Genomic DNA, 17,560 nt, shown 5'->3' with positions numbered 1-17,560 from the left:
CTGTAACACTGACAGCTCTCAAGATGCTTCCACTGTCTTACTCTCTCCTCGGTAAATACAGAGGAGAAATACTCATTGAGGACCTTGCCCATCTCCTGTGGCACCACACGGAGGTGACCGCTTTGATTCCTGAGAGTCCCACTCTCTCTGTAGTTACCCTTTTCCCCCTTATGTATTTATAAAATCTTTTGGGATTGTCCTTAATGCCAGAGTTATCTCCTTGCCCCTTTTTGCCTTTCTGATCTCCTTTTTCAGTTTACTCCTTAGTTCCCGAAACTCCTCCACGGACACACCCGATCCCAGCTGCCTATATATCTGTCCCATGCATCCTTCTTGTTTTTGACCAATGCCTCAATTTCCCTCGTCAGCCAAGTTTCCTTATGTTTGTCTGCTTTGCCCTTCACTCTAACGGGGACGTACATATCCTGAGCTTCCATTGTACCTGTAGCTCACTGCACTGTACTTGTACAGATGATAACATACTTCATAATATTGCCTGGAAAAGAGACCCCCCCCTCGGCAGTCCTCAGAAATGCTTTGTTGGAGGTAGAGGTTATTGTCCGAGTTTTGGGTAAGTAAGGCTTGAGGAGAATGCTGACGAACAATGGACTTACCTTCAGCATGTCGAGAGACAACTGATGAGCGGGTGGGTAGGTACTCTCCAGTGACAGTAGCAGGCAGGCCTGAAAGATAGATCATGAATGAGGTACAGAGAGAGTCATGGAGTCACCCAACATGGAAACATGATGTGTTAAGGATAGTCAGCATAGCTACAGAATATACAACAGTACAGTAGAATTACAGGTCCAATGTGTGAGGCCCACCTGATACCAAGACTAACTATTACCTGCCTGCACATAATCCATCTCCCTCCATTCCTTCTGAATTTTGTAGTCGGCAAGGCAGTACTCTGCATATTGCCAAATTTTACATTTCTATCAAGCCAATTAACCTGTACATCTTTGGAGTGTGGGAGGAAACCGAAGATCTCGGAGAAAACCCACGCCGATCACGGGGAGAACATACAAACTCCATACAGACAGCACCATTAGTCGGGATCGAACCCGGATCTCTGGCGCTGCATTTTGCTGTAAGGCAGCAACTCTACCGCTCAGCCACCGTGACTATCCAAGTCCATAGCCCAAAGTCTCTTAAATACCACTATCATATCTGCCTCAACCACCAACCCTGGCAGTGTATTCCAGTCACCCTCTGTTTGAAGAAAACCTCTCCTTTAAACTTGCTTCACACATTTCCTTTAAACACTGCCCCCTCACATTATAGCTATGCCTTCTCGTACTTGATTTTTTTTTTCATCCTGGGGGGAAACAAATCTGACTGCTCACCCTATCTATGCCACAGTTGTTTTTACTTCCCTCAGGCCTCCCCACAACCTCTGGTATTCCAGAGAAAATAATCCAAGTCTGTCCAACCCTGTCGCTAACACTCCATAATCCAGACATCATCCTAGTAAACCTCGGCACCCTTTCCAAAGCCTCCACATCCTTCCTGCAGTGAGGCTACCAGAACTGCATGTAATACTCAAAATAGAGACTGACCAAAGTTCTGGACTGTTATAATCAATGCCCCAACCTATGAAAGCAAGCATACCATGTCTTCTTTGCCACTATTTCTACTTGGAGTTGCCACTTTAAGGGAGTTATAGATTATCTGTCTGTGTGTGGGAAATCTTGTGCCACAAATCTGCTGATGATTTGAAGATGTCACCAAGATTTGAGGAGGCCAAGACAGTGGACATTACGTGGACTTTTAGCAAGGCTATTGACAAGGTATTGCATGTATTGCAAATATGCTAGCCCTGAAGGTTAGATCACATGGGATCGAGGATGAGCTTGCCAAGTGGATTCAAAATTAGCTTGGAGGAAGGTGAGAGTGAAGGATTGTTTAGTTTAGAGCCCAATGAGTCTGCACTGACCATTAATCAACTGTTCACACACTAGTTCTGTGTTATTCTAGTTTAGCATCCTACACCCTGGGGGGAATTTACAGCAGCCAACTAATCTACAAACCTGCACATCTTTGGGATATAGGAGGAAACTGGAGCACCCGTAGAAAACCCAGGTGGTCACAGGCAGAATGTACCAACTCCACACAGAGAGCACCTGAGATTAGGATTGAACCCAGATCGCTGGTGCTGTGAACCAGCAACTCTACCAACTGTGCCATTGTGTCTACTCTGTTTAGAGCCCTGTGAACAGTAGTGTGCCTTAGGGCTGGGCCCACTGTTTCTCATCAATATTTATAATTTTCGATGACAGTAGTTATTAGTGCTGTGTGACCCTGAGTCGGGGCCTGGGTCAGGAGTTAAGGAACACCTTGAAGAGGCAGAGATTTGGGGATTTGTTGGGCAAAGGATGGGGAAATGGAATTGGCTGTACGGCTCTTAAACTGAGCTAGTACGGGGACCTGGAAGCTGAAGTTATTGCAGGACACAAACAACTTGGAGATTCACAATAACAGGGACATGGCGATCTGACTGTTGGAGAGGAAAGAGGCCGGGAGGATTGACACACTTCCTCTTGTCATTCGGTGTGGTCCCACACATTGCTACTTATTCTTCTCAATTCTTTTGCTTTCATGACCTTCTTAGTAAATACTGATGAGCGTCTAAAAATACTTCAGAATCAATATGCTTATATATTTTTTTGATCAGAATTATTTTAAAGAATTCTCATACCTTCCTATAAAAATCTTGCAAGCAAACAGCTGATAGTGAATTTAATTTAGTTTAGCGATACAGCACGGAAACAGGCCCTTTGGCCCACTGAGTCCATGCCGCCCAGCAATCCCCATACAACTCGCACTACCCAACATACACCCATGACAAATTACAAATTATTAACGTACAAGCCTATTAACCTACAAACCTGCATGTCTTTGAAGTGTGGGAGGAAACCGGAGCACTCGGAGAAAACCCACGTGGTCACAGGGGGAATGTGCAAACTCCGTACAGACGGTACCTGTAGTCAGGATTGAATCTGGGTCTCTGGCGCTGTGAAGTAGCAACTCTACCGCTGTGCACCGATAACAATAATAAACCAATGATGAATTCTGCAGAGGGATAACTCACCAGTGGTTTGGAGTCACTGAGTACATGATACTGGAGGAACTGGTGCAGCATGTAGAACATGCTGTGCTGGACAAGGGTTTTGATGACCAACTCATACAGGTAATGCTGCAATGAAAACATAGTTTTTGAGACAAAATCACAACATCAACAACATCTCCGGATTTGCATTGAAGAAAAGGGAGTGGTTACCTGGACTGGGATCTGGAACTGATTGAGAGACCGGATGTATTCCATCAGAACGGCACTGATAAACTTGTGTGGGAGATCCTGCTGCAATTCACAAGGTTAAACAGTGTCAGAACACAAGTAACTGTGCACACCCTGGGAGGCATGGTGGTGCAGCGGGTAGAGCTGCTGCCTCAGTGCCGGAGGCCTGGGTTTAATCCTGACTATGGGTGCTGTCTGTACGGAGTTTGGACATTCTCCGCATGTGACCATGTGGGTTTTCTCCGGGTGCTCCGGTTTCTTTCCACATTCCAAAGACGTAGGTTAATTGGCTTCAGTATAATCTAAATTGCGTGCAGGATAGTGTTAGTGTACGGAGTGATCAATGGTCGGCGCGGACTCGGTGGACCGTAGGCCCTATTTCCGCGCTGCATCTTAACATGACACTAAACTAATGCAACAAAACCATGAATGCGTTGCTAATCTGCTGTACATAACCAGTAAGTCTGCCCGCATTCTCACCAGCAACAACCCCAGCATCACAATCTGAACACACTGACGCCTGGAGTGGGTTTTATGAAACTGAGCAAGGTAATCAAGGCAAGGAACTGCAGGTGCTGGAATTGAGCAAAACACAAAGTGCGAGAGGACCTCAGCAGACCAGGCAGCGTCTGTGGAGAGAATGGACAGACAATGTTTTGGGTCAGAACCCTTCTTCAGATTTCAGAGTAAAGAGAACAGTAGTTTTCCAAATCCACGATGTGTGTTCATAGGCATAATGCTAATATAACAAATTCATTCACCATAACAACATTTAACAGACGCTGGGACAGGTACATGGATAGGGAAGATTTAGAGGGATATATATGGGCCAAACCTGGGTAGGAGCCACAGGAGATGGGCAATGCCCTCAATTAGTATTTCTCTTCTGTATTTACCAAATCTTGAATGGCATAGACAAGTTGGGCCGAAGGGCCTGTTTCAGTGCTGAATGACTGCACACATTCAGGAGATGCTGCTCGCTCAAGCTGACCTGTGACTGTACTTACTAACAGACTCCTGTGAAGGAATCTGCTGTCCATGGTTAGAGATCCCGCATCACATGCAGGAACATACACATTTTTACTGGCATGATAATAATCAGTGCTCAACCACCTCCAGCTCTCAAATGTAACTTTACGTGTGAGTTATTTCCTGAGGCATTCTCCACATTGCAGAGAATCCCTGCATCACCAATCCAGTGCTGCCACCAGGACAACCGGCCTTTAAGAGTCATAGTCATACAGCGTGGAAACAGACCCTGCGACCCACCTTGCCGAAACGATATGTTCCATCTACACTTGTCCCACCTACCTGCGTTTGGCCTACATCCCTCCAAACTTGTCCTATCCATGTAGCTGTCTAATTGTTTCTTAAACGTCGCAATAGTACCTGACTCAATAACCTCCTCTGGCAGCTTGTTCCATTATCCCACCACCCTCGGTGTGAAATGGTCACCCCTCAGATTCCTATTAAATCTGTCCCCCCTCACCTATATCCTCTAGTTCTAATTTCCCCTACTCTGGGCAACAGCTTTTGTGCGTGTACCCGATATAGCAGGAACGGGAAACTGATTTTGGATGATCAGCCATGATCACATTGAATGGCGGTGCTGGCTCGCAGAGCCGTGGCCTACTCCTGCACCTATTGTCTATGTTTCCAAGGCTAAGAATATTTGAAAGTTACAAGATGGGGCTGGGAATATATGTCTCAGAAAACATTTACTCAATTGTTGCACTCTTTTACTTATGGGTGATTGTGCTTGTGAATAGCATGGTTTTGTTGGGTTGTATGCAAACAAAGCATCTCACTGTAAAAAGATACAAGTTGTAGGAATAACTCAGCGAGTCAGGTAGCATCTCTGGAGAACATGGATAGGTGATGTTTCAGATTGAGACCCTTATGCTTAGTTTAGAGATACAGCGCAGAAACAGGCCCTTAGGCCTAACGAGTCCACGCCAACCAGCGATCCCCATACACTAACGCAATCCTACACACTAAGGATAATTTAGGATTTTTACTGAAGCCAATTTGCCTACAAACCAGAGTGGGAGGAAACTGGAGCACCAGGGAAAAAAACATGCGGTCACGGGGAGAAGGTACAAACTCCGTACACACAGCATCTGTAGTCAGGATCAAGCCCAGGTCTCTGGCTCTGTAAGGGTGCAACTTTACCGCTGCGCCACCGTGCCGCCTCTTTGGACATGAAATGCCAGAAGCCCTCAACACATATAAACAGCCGGAATGTGGAGCTCCTTCCTAGGGCCGGAGGACGGATGGGGTTCAGGTGCAGAGCTGACGGGCCAAGTGGCCTTGTGTGCCATAAATCTCCGGTGAGTTTCTTTCCGTGAGCAGAGGTCGGCATTAGTTTAGGATTGACTCCTTCATAAAGCACCCACGGCGCAGAGGAAACAACCAGAGCAGAGCCTTTAGTTTTACTTTAGAGGTAGGTACAGCATGGACACTGGCCCTTCGGCCCACCAAGTCCATGCTCACCATCAATCATCCATTCACAGGAGTTAAGTCTAGGCCTGTGTCGTACTGGCTGTCATTTCCCCGCACTCCCCCGTGCCTGCACCATACCTGATATCCTCTCTTCCTCCTGCACGTCATCTCTTTCTATACCTGCCTTAAAATAGTCGGCTCCCCACACCCCGGAAGAAGAGAGTTCTGAAGCCCCAAGATCCTTAACAAAATTTTCTTCCCACAAGTCACCAAGTGCTGGAATAACTAAGCGGCTCAGGCACCATCTCTGGAAAACATGGATGGGACCATTCTTCAGACCTGAAGATCAGTGTGCCGAAAGCCTTCACCACCCCATCTAGCCGGGACCCCACTTTGTCAACTTGCTCAACATGGACAAGGTGGGCAGAAGGGCCTGTTTTTTGATGCTGCACTGCTATCTGACTGTCATCCTGCTTTTCCCTTTGCATTACACACGCCTTCTGCTCCCTCTGATTTTACCTGCTATTCCCTTTTCCATAATCAAGCCACTTTCATTAAGGGAGAGACAAGGAACTACAGATGCTTGAATCTTGAGCAAAACACAAGTGCTAGAGGAACTCAGTGGGTCAGGCAGCATCTGTGGAGGCAGCATCTGTGGAGTGGACGGGACACTCAGTGGGTCAGGCAGCATCTGTGGAGTGGATGGACACTCAGTGGGTCAGGCAGCATCTGTGGAGTGGATGGACACTCAGTGGGTCAGGCAGCATCTGTGGAGTGGATGGACACTCAGTGGGTCAGGCAGCATCTGTGGAGTGGATGGCCAATCAGTGGGTCAGGCAGCATCTGTGGAGTGGAGGGACACTCAGTGGGTCAGGCAGCATCTGTGGAGTGGATGGACACTCAGTGGGTCAGGCAGCATCTGTGTGGACGGACACTGGGGTCAGGCAGCATCTGTGGAGTGCACACGACATTTCGGGCCAAATGCTGCTTACGCGGCTTGCTCCAGTGAACACAGACTGCGTGTACATGTCTGATGATGACAGCCTGTGTACACTGGCCTGGAGACATACCCGGCTCGCTCCCGACTCCATACCTACACGTGGATAGCATGTTACTGCATCTCATCATCAGCACTTTAACATTCAACTCAAGTACACAGTTCCATGAACGTGACGTCGCATGTAGACAGGGCTGTGACGAAGGTTTTTGGCAACCTTCAGCAGTCAGGGTACTGAGTATAGAAGTTGGGACATTGTTCTACAAATTGTTTAGGAAGGAACTGCAGATGCTGGTTTATACCAATGATAGACACAAAATGCTGGATCACTCAGCGGGTCAGGTAGCATATCTGGAAAAAAGGAATAGGTGACGTTTCGGGTCGGAACCCTTCTTCAGTGTGAAAAGACTATACAAGTCGTTGCTGAGTGCACCAGGGCAGGGCCTTCACAGTGAATGGCAGGGTCCTGGGGAATGTTGTAGAGCAGAGAGATCTAGGAGTGCAGGTACATAGTTCCTTGAGAGTGACGTCACAAGTAGACTGTGTGGTCAAGTGGCTCTCAGTACATTGGCCTTCATCAGTTAGAGTAAAGGGGTGGGAGATTGCAACCTTCACATGGTCCACTCTGTTTTGACTAATACAACCAACCCGACATGCACAAACAAATAGATCAAATAGAACAAGTTGACTGACAACTTTAGGCTGTGCACACCATACGCAAGAAGAAGAGGTTAGAGTATTGAGTGGGAAGTTCAAGTTACGGTTGTACAAGGCATCGTTGAGGTTCCTTTGGAGTATTGTGTTCAGTTTTGGTTACCCTTAGTTTAGTTTAGTTGGAAACAGGCCCTTCGATCCACCAAGTCGGCACCGACCAACGATCCCCATACACTAGCACTATTCTACACACTAGGGACAATTTACAATTTCTACCCAAGCCTTCAAACCTGTATGTCTTTGGAGTGTGGGAGGAAATGTGGGACAAGCAAGAGAAGCGGATGCAGTAACGACTTTCAAAATACATTAGGACAGATAAATGGATAGGAAGGGTTTATAGGGATATGGGCCTAGTGCTCACAAATGGGACAAGGTGGGCTGAAAGGCCCGTTTCCATGCTGCCCACTTCTATGAATCTACGGAACAAATGGCAAGATATTTTTTCTTAAGAAAAGCCACAAAACAGCAAGTTCCTCAAACCCTGTCAAAAAGTGTTCCTGCAACATCACTCACCAAGATATAGTTCTGGTCAGCTTCCAGGTATTCCTTGTAGACTTGATTAAGTTTATCAAACACGGTGGCAATGACGGGCAGACTCGCCCGTTCTGTTGCACTCAGCACTGCAATAAAAGGTGCAGTCGTATTAGTGAGTGGATGCAGGTCTACACAGTGTGGATGTCGAGAGGAGGTTCCCAACAGTGGGAGAGTCCAGGACCAGCTCATTCAAAATCATGAGAGGAATACATCGGGTAAACGAACAGAGTGTTTTGCCTTGAGTAGGAGAATCAAGAGCTGGAGGACATAGGTTTAAGGTGAGGGGGGAAAGATTTAATAGGAAACTGAGCGGTAACTTTTTCACGCAAAGGGTGGTGGGTGTATAGAACGAGCTGCCGGGGAAGGAAGCTGAGGCAGGTACTATCACAACGTTTATGAAACATTTAGACAGGTACATGGATAGCACAGGTTTAGACATGGACACCTATCTGTGTTTGCAAACACAGGCAAGTGGGAATAGTGTTGATGGGGCATGTTGGTCTGTGTGGGCAATTTGGGCCGAAGGGCCTATTTCCACGCTATGACAATGACCAGGACAATACCCATCATCACACAATGTCTGTGCTGAGCATGGAACAGTACAGCACGGGAACCGGCCCTTCAGCAAACAATGTCTACACTGCATTTGGAACAGTCAAGAACAGGAACACAGTGATTGTGCTGAACATAGAGCAGTTCACCACAGGAAGAGGTCCTTTGGCCGAAAGTCAGTACTGAAAATATGGAGAGTAAGTGGAGCGGGCACAAGTAGCTCACTACTACAGGGTGGCACAGTAGCATAGCGGTAGAGTTGCTGCCTTACAGCGCCAGAGACCAGGGTTCGATTCTGATTATGGGTGCTTGTCTGTACGTTCTCCCCGTGACCAGCTTGGGTTTTCTCCAGGTGTTCCGTTTTCACTACAAAGATGTACGGGTTTGTAGGATAAGTGGATTGGTATTATCGTAAATTGTCCCTAGTGCGTGTAGGACAGTGTTAATGTGCGGAGATCACTGGTCGGCGCGGACTCGGTGGGCCGACGAGCCTGTTTCCGTGCTTTATCTCGAAACTAGACTACTCACTGTCGGAGCACACAGACAAGATGACCATTTTGCAATCCTTCCTCTGCAGTAAGAAGTCCATCAGCCGTCCCCGGTCATGAAGCATGTGGACTATCGGCTGCAGCGTTATCTGGAGGCACCACAAGTAACCTGTCAGAGACACAAAACCAATTCATCAAAAGCTTCCAGTGAGGGATTGGAAGGATTTGATGCAAACACATCTATATTCTAGAGATCCTATATCCTTCCTCCAGCTTTGGGAGAGGGTAAGGGTTTCCTGGTTCCAACTTCATACACATATTTCCCATTTTTCACACAGATGGTGGAGGTGGGTATGTGAAACTAGCTGCCAGAGGGGATAGCTGAGGCAAGTACTACGACAACATTTAAAAGACATTTGGACAGGTACATGGATAAGAATGGTTTAGAGGGATATGGGCCAAACATGGGCAGGTGGGACTAATGTGGACGGGGCATCTTGGCTGGCAAGGGCATTGGGGCAAAGGGAAAAGGTCCTGGTTCCATGCTGTATGACTATATGACTTTAGACATACGCCAAGAAAACGGGCCCTTCGGCCCACCAAGTCCACGCTGACCAGCAATCACCTCCACACACTAGCATTATCCTACACACTAGGGACAATTAACAATTTTTACCGAAGTCAATTAACCTACAAATTAGTACGTCTTTGGAGTGTGGGAGGAAACCAGAGCACCCAGAGAAAACCCATGTGGTCACAGGGAGAGCGTACAAAGTCCGTACAGACAACACCCGGGTCTCTGGGGTTGTAAGGCAGCAACTCTACTGCTGTACCAAGGTGCCGCTATCCCTATTTCACACATTTTGTCTTTTAATCTCTGGCCTTAATCCCCCTCTCCCCCCCCCCCCCCCAATTACAATCAGTCTGAATCAATTGATCAGTCTGAATCGGTCCCAACATGAGATGCTGCCTGAACTGCCGAGTTACCTCAGCACTTTGTGTCTTTTTTTGTAAACAAGCATCTGCAGTTCCTTGTTTATCCAACACTGGAGAAACTCAGCAGGTCAGGCAGCATATGTGGAGTGGATGGACAGATGATGTTTTGGGACAGGATCATCTTCAGATCTTCTGACAGATTTAATGCTGAGCTTTTGTATCTGGTTGGAGGTAGATGGAGCTTTTGACGGCTCTGAGCCTGTACTCGCTGGAGTATAGAAGGATGAGGGGGGCACCACGTTGAAACTTATCGATTAGTGAAAGGTCTGGATAGAATGGATGTAGAGAGGAAGTTTCCAGTAGTGGAGAATCTAGGATCAGAGAGCAGAGCCTCAAAATAAAAGGATGTTGCTTTTCTTTAGCCAGAGGGTGGTGAATCTGTGAAATTCATTGCCACAGATAGCTGTGGAGGCCACGCCATAGGGCATATTGAAAGTGGATATTGACAGGTTCTTGATTAGCATGGGTGTCGGGGGTTGTGGGGAGAAGGCAAAATGGGTTTGAGAGGTAGATAGATCAGCCATGAATGAATGGCGGAATAGACCCAATAGGCCAAATGGCCTAATTCTGCTCCTCTGACTTATGAACTTATGCCGTGTCCTTAAAACAATGGTATGTGATTACTGCAGGAAGGTTACATGGACAGTTTTTTTTCACTTAAATTGTTTTTTCCCCATGAGTTTTTTTTTGTAAATTTGCAAAGTGGTTCTCTAGTTCCCGATCAAAATCGTATTATAACCGATTCGTCCTGTATAATGGTACTCCCTAATTCACCAATCGCATTATATGCAATTCACGTTATGGAAATGCACAATATAGTATAACTGCCGGCAGTGATAAGTTAAACCAATAAAGGTCTCCAAGAGTTGCACTCACCTTCACTCGCATTAATTATAATATCAGGCTGAAACACACTCCAGGATGAAGAATCTCCAAATTAAGGAAAGCATGGAAGCCATCAAAAAGATAAAGTCAGAGAAGCATGGAAACAGGCCCTTCAACCCACCAAATCCATGTTTACCATCTAGCATTAATGCTGCCCTAACTGTTTTACTCTTCCACGTATACTTGTGCATCCAACACTCACTTTCACAACCCTTCCAATCCTCACTTTCCCAACAGGAGCGTCAATTGCCCTCCTAAGAATAGACCCACATCCCACCATGGCATCCATGTCTGACAGACCCACACTCGCTGAGAAATGGTAACGTTCAGTCTTCCTCAACACACCCACCACTGGCAGTACATTCACTCGCTTCCCCCTTCCCTCGGCCCAAGATTGAGGGCGAGTACAAGGAGGCTGGGTCGGAGGGCACTGCTGGAGGTCGGACGGGTGCATGGAGGGTGCTGGACACACTGCCGAAAACAAAACGGGACCCGGCGTGAGGGGGCCGCCGAGATCAAAGGGGGACCATTGGGGACTAAATTAAATACTTGTGTAACTTAGTCGGTGCCCTATACGGGGCGACTGTGCATACCTTGGGTATGCAAAACAAAGAATCTACACTGTGTCAGGTCACATGTGACAATAAAGTATCATTTATTCATTCCCTGCACTCTCAGAGTCCGCGACAACCCCTCCCCATCCTAACACCGCCCTCTGTGTAAAAACTTGCCCCTCACATCCTCTTTATCACCTTAAATCTATGTTCTTTCGTCTGTGATATTTCTACCCAGGGTAAACCTCACCATAGCCGCTGCATGACTTGCGAGTATTTCCACCATTTTAATTTTCCATAGATTACAACACTCGAAATACTGTGGAGACATAGGAACTGCAGACGCTGGTTTACAAAAAAAGTGTTGACAAACAAAGTGCTGGAGTAACTCAGTGCACCTTTCTGTGTCCCTGGAGAACATGTCTAGGTGACGTTTCAGGTCATGCATAGGTTAGTTTATAGTCACGTGTACTGAGGTGCAGTGAAAAGCTTTTTGCTGCGTGCTAACCAGTCAGCAGAAAGACTATACATGATTACAATCATGCAATCCAGTGTACGGAATCAGGGAATAATGTTTAGTGCAAGATAAAGCCCATTAAACTCCGATTGAAGATAGTCCGAAGATAGATGGGAGCTCAGGACCGTTCTCCAGTTGTTGGTAGGATAGTTCAGTTGCCTGTTAACAGCTGGGAAGAAACTGTTGCTGAATCTGGAGTTATGCATTTTCACACTTCTGTACCTCTTGCCTGATGGGAGAGGGGAGAAGAGAGAGAGACTGGGATGAGACTGGTCCTTGATTATGCTGGTGACCTTGGGTTAGGGTTAGCAAGGTTCCTGACCCAAAATCCATGTCACAAAATATGTTCTCCAGAGATGCTGCCTGATCCGAAGAGTTACCAATAATACTTAGCTTGTCTTTTAATCATGACATTTTAAAAAAAGAGCTTTTAATTGCTAAAGACTGTTGATGCGAAGGATACAAAGTTCACACGGGATGGGGCTTTGAGTTGTCACAGCTGCCGGACCTGGGGAAACAATTTCAAGACATTAGCACATGAGACGTTTTTAAAACTCTGGCTGAGATAGTTTCCACTGCAGGACTAAACAGAGGAAAAAATATATTCAAAGCTATTGATGAAAAAACAAAGATAAAATGACGACAGTAAACGTTGTACATTCTGAGAGGTTTAGATCTCGCACAAAGCGTTAGTGAGGCTGCACTTGGAGTATTGCATTCCGTTTTGATCACCCTGCCATGGGAAGGAAGTCATTAAACTGGAAAGAGTGCAGAGAACTTGAGCATCTGAACTATGGGGAGAAGTTGGGAAGACTAGAGGGCATAGTTTTAAGGTCAGAGCAGAAAAGCTTCGATGAGATGTGTGAAGCACATAACATAGAGGCTGGTGAGTGCCTGGAATGTGCTGCCAGGGGTGGTGGTGGAGGGAGATAGGATAGTAGTGCTTAATAGGCTTTTAGATAGATACATGGATATGCGGGAAATGGAGGGATATGGATCAGGTCCTGGCAGAGATTACCTTAATTTAGCATCATGGTGAGCACGAGCATTGTGGGCCAAAGGGCCTGTTCCTGAGCTGTACAGACAGCTGTGGAAGCCGTCATTGGGATTCTTAAAGCAGAGATTGACAGGTAAGGGTAGTAAGTACATTAGTAAGGGTGTCAAACATTATGGGAGAGATGGCAGGAAAATGGTGTTGAGAGGGAAAGGTAGATCAGCCATGATTGAATGATGGAGTAGTTGATGGGCTGAATGGCCTAAATCTGCTCCTCCATCCTATGGACTAAACTTATGTACAGTGGGCATGAGATCAGATGCCAAACATGCACACAATCTCCGCCAGCCTGAGCGTGGGGGTGTGAATGGGGAGAGTGGGTGAGCTATTACACTCCCCTACACCGTGCCTTACTCCCACACCTCCATCTCCCACACATCCCTCTCCTCCCAGACACAACACTCATGGACTGTCCTACATCTGCTCGTTGTTCAAGTCTGTTTAGCTCGGTGGTGGGGATGGGTGAGAGTGGGGGACAGTCTAAAGAGGAATCAATATTAGTAAAACTGGATGGCTTTCATAAGTTCATGTTCCAGGAGCAGAATTAGACCCGTACTAATCAAAAATCGGTCAATCTCCGCCTTAAAAAATACCCTTTGACAGCCTCCACAGCCGTCTTTGGCAATTAATTCCCACAGATTCACCACCCTCCAGCTAAAGAAATTCCTTCTCATCTCCTTTCTAAAGGAACGTCCTTTTATTCTGAGGCTGTGGCCTCTGGTCCTAGACTCTCCCACTAGTGGAAACATCCTCTCCACAATGACAGACGCTGTGCTCAGAGTCAGTGGGTTGACTGCAAATGACGGATCTGAAATCACCCACCTGCTCGGGGGATCTTACAGGGTTGAATGGACAGAGGTAACAGGACTTGCTGATGAATCGTGACCGCACCATCAAATTCTGCTCGCAGTTTGATATCGAATATCATGGAGGTCTGTAAACACAGGATCACACGTAGGGACTGATCAACCACCTGCAGATCCACATGCCCTAACACTCGTCTGGACAAGCACATGGCAGGATCACCCGTGGGTACTTAGGAACCCCCTTTACATCTACCTACAGAACACCTGAAGGAGAACATGCAGAAGACCCACACCACCCTGACCACGACCTCATCTCACCGCTACCATTGGCAACAAGGTACAGGATCCTGCGAACAGTGTCCTCCAGGTTCAAGAACATCTTCCCAGGAAACATCAAGCTCTTGAACACTGCACAACACTGACCTCAGCAACTGTGATCTTCTATGGATTGAATGCGGTAACAGGTGTACGGTAGAGACCATACTGACTGGTTCCATGACTATGTAACTCAGACGCCCAGAAACGAAGGAGAGAATGGTGAACACCGCCCGGTCCGTCACAGGTATTGAACTCCCCACCATCGAAGGGATCTGCAGGAGGCACAGCCCCAAAAAGGCAGCCAGCATTATTAGAGACCCACACCACCACCCTGGCCACCCTCTCATTTCACTGCTACCATAGGGAAGAAGGTACATGAGCCTGAGAACTGTGACTTCCAGATTCAAGAACAGCTTCTTCCCAGCAATCATCAGGCTCTTAAACATTGCACAACGCTAACAGTTTTACCTCAGCAACAATCTACTATTTGCTGTTTTTGGTTGCATTGAGGCCCTCTAATTCTTGATCTCCCTACACCGTGACTTTGTATATCCACCCTATCTATTCCACTCGTGATTTTATACATCTCTATAAGATCACTCTTCAGCCTCCTGCTCCAAGGATTCCACTACTCTGGGAAAATTCACCCTTTCAATTCCGACTATTGCTCCTGATTCTTGATCCTTTATAGCTGCGAGGTAAATCCTGGAACTATACCATGTGAGGTTAGTAATTGGGAAATACACATCTTACCTGAGAACTCTGATGATGCACCACCACTAAGTTATCAACCACATTCAAGGCAAATTTTCCGATGGTGTTTAGTTTCAATATATGCATTTTCTTACACTGTCCTTCTCTGCAAACAAAATACAACACATTCAGGGACCAGGGTGGCACAGTGGCACAACAGTAGAGTTGCTGCCTTCCAGCGCCAGAGACCCGAGTTCCATCGTTACGGGTGCTGTCTGTGTGGAGTTTGCACATTCTCCCTGTGACCATCTGGGTTTTTCTGCAGGTACTCTGGTTTCTTCCCACACTCCAAAGACATGCAGATTTGTACATTAATTGGCTGCTGTAAATAAGAGTTAGATGTGGCCCTTGTGGCTAAAGGGATCAGGGGGTATGGAGAGAAGGCAGGTACAGGATACGGAGTTGTTTGATCAGCCATGATCATATTGAATGGAGGTGCAGGCTCAAAGGGCCGAATGGCCTACTCCTGCACCTAATTTCTATGTCCCCTGTGTGTAGGATAGTGGTAGTGCACAGGGTGATCGCTGGTCGGCACGAACTCGGTGGACTGAAGAGCCTGTTTCCACACTGTTTTCCAAAGTCTGAAGTAAAGTTTAAATCTCCTCAAGGTACAGTGCTAACTGATTATGATTCCAACAACCATGTCTTACCTGGGTAAATAATACAAGATGACTTCTGCACCAGGATTGTTGGGAGCCCTTGGCTGATGTTTCAAGTAGAGGACGTACAGTTGGCCATACCTTGTGAGAAAAAGCAATGGTTAAAGGTTATTGACCTTCTTAATTAATCAATGCTTTAGGAAACATTGCAAAAAAAGGGCGAGCTTACAGAACAAGGAGCTGGGTATTACTATTTCATCAATAATTGCAGCAGGATCTTAATCGGTTGGGCAGGTGGGCAGAGAAATGGTTGATGGAATTTAACACAGTGAAATGTGAGGTGTTGAATTTTGGGATGTTTAACAAGGGCAGGATCTACACAGTGAATGGTGAAGGCTCCAGGAGGTGTTGTAGAGCACAGGGATCTAGGAGTGCAGATACGTAGTTCCTTGAAAGTGGCGTCGTAGGTAGATAGGATGGTCAAAAAAGGCTTTCGGCACATTGGCCTTCATCAGTCGGGGTATTGAGTATAGAAGTTGGGAAATCATGCTGCAGTTGTATAAGACATTGGTGAAGCCACAAGAAGAGTATTGTGTTCAGTTTTGGGCAACATGATGTTGCCAAGCTGGAAAGGGAGTAGAGAAGATTTACGAGGATGTTGCCAGGACTTCAAGGTCTGAGCAGTAGGGAGAGGTTGAGCAGGCCAGGACCTTACTCCCTGAAGCGCAGGAGGACGAGGAGTGTTCTTATCAAGGTGTATAAAATCATGAGAGGAATAGATCGAGTAAACGCGCAGTCTTTTGCCCAGAGTAGGGGAATAGAGAACCAAAGGACATAGGTTTAAGGTGAGGGGGGATAAATTTACTAGGAACTCGAGGGATAACCTTTTTTATACACAAAGGGTGATGGGTGTATGGAACAGGCTGCCGGAGGAGGTAGTTGAGACAGGTACTATGGCAACGTTTAGAAACATTTAGACAGGTACATGGACAGGATAGGGTTGGAGGGATATGGGCCAATGCAGGAAGGTGGGACTAGTGTAGATGTGACATGTTGGTTGGTGTGGGCAAGTTGGGCCAAAGTGCCTGTTTCCCTGCTGTATGACTATAATAAAGCTAGCTCCCTCACAGCTGAGACTGTTGTATATACCATCAGTGTGTTACGTTGACCATGTGTACTACACAAGACACACTGGTCAACCTGAGGAGCACCTTCAGCAAGACTGGTTCCACCAAGATGCAGTACAGAACGCCACAGGAGATCCTTCTTCCTTGTGGCTATCAAACTGTACAACCCCTCCCCCTGCTGTCGTGGGGTAGACGGAGACCGACCCCCCCCCAATCGTTACACATCCCCCAAATCCTTTCCACTCATCACTTTAATTTCATGTATCTTGTTGTGTTTTATGACTGTTGGCAGACCAAGTTCCCTCCTGGGATAAAATAAAGTTCTATCGTATCGTACTTACACGATGGCCATAATTGTATCTCTGTCGGAGAGAATGGGGTTTCCAGACTTGGGGCTGGTGGGCAATTCGATTTCAAACTTTGGCATTTTTGTCATTGTTCCGCTCTGGTAAGTAAAATTAAAGTCACTGGATCATGCTGCACAACTAAACACATTATACAATTTCTCACAACATAAGGGGAGCTTGTCCGTCTGAACGGAAGATCAATCTGTCGGGATCAATCTCTCTTGCAGTTATACAAGACACTAGTACGGCCGCACTTGGGAGTATTGTGTTTAGTTTTGGTCTCCCTGCTATAGGAAGGATGCCATTATTTTGGGAAGGGTGCAGAGAAGATTTTACGAGGATGTTGTCAGGAGCTATAGGGAGAGGAAGGGCAGGTTGGGACTATTCTGTGGAGCACAGGAGGATGAAGGTGATACGATACACAAACAGAATTTTTTTCCAGGTTCGAGGATTCTAAAACTAGAGGGCATAGGCTGAAGGAGAGAGGGGAGAGATTTAAGAGGGACCTCAGGAGTAACTTTGTCACTCATTGTCCGTATCTGGAATGAGCTGCCAGAGGAAGTGATAGAAGTGGATAAC

The 17,560-nt window shown here is 46.6% G+C and overlaps 1 protein-coding gene across 1 annotated transcript in view; it reads right to left on the bottom strand.

Annotated features, from left to right (window-relative positions):
- rmc1 (regulator of MON1-CCZ1) overlaps positions 1-17,560 on the bottom strand; it is a 41,794-nt gene that overhangs the window by 6,377 nt on the left and 17,857 nt on the right. The window contains exons 7-18 of the mRNA XM_055633456.1: positions 16,976-17,079; positions 15,559-15,648; positions 14,909-15,014; positions 13,854-13,965; positions 12,441-12,485; positions 10,898-10,951; positions 9,066-9,194; positions 7,932-8,071; positions 3,779-3,976; positions 3,281-3,361; positions 3,092-3,196; positions 615-683 (exon numbers count right to left, since the gene is read on the bottom strand). Of these exons, the coding sequence (XP_055489431.1) occupies positions 615-683; positions 3,092-3,196; positions 3,281-3,361; positions 3,779-3,976; positions 7,932-8,071; positions 9,066-9,194; positions 10,898-10,951; positions 12,441-12,485; positions 13,854-13,965; positions 14,909-15,014; positions 15,559-15,648; positions 16,976-17,079 (1,233 nt within the window). The remainder of the gene's footprint in view (positions 1-614; positions 684-3,091; positions 3,197-3,280; positions 3,362-3,778; positions 3,977-7,931; positions 8,072-9,065; positions 9,195-10,897; positions 10,952-12,440; positions 12,486-13,853; positions 13,966-14,908; positions 15,015-15,558; positions 15,649-16,975; positions 17,080-17,560) is intronic.

This window comes from Leucoraja erinacea, chromosome 4 (assembly GCF_028641065.1).
Source record: "Leucoraja erinacea ecotype New England chromosome 4, Leri_hhj_1, whole genome shotgun sequence".
NCBI lineage: Eukaryota > Metazoa > Chordata > Chondrichthyes > Rajiformes > Rajidae > Leucoraja > Leucoraja erinaceus.
Note: the sequence above shows the minus strand (reverse complement) of the source record. Positions and strands in the feature narration are given on the sequence as shown.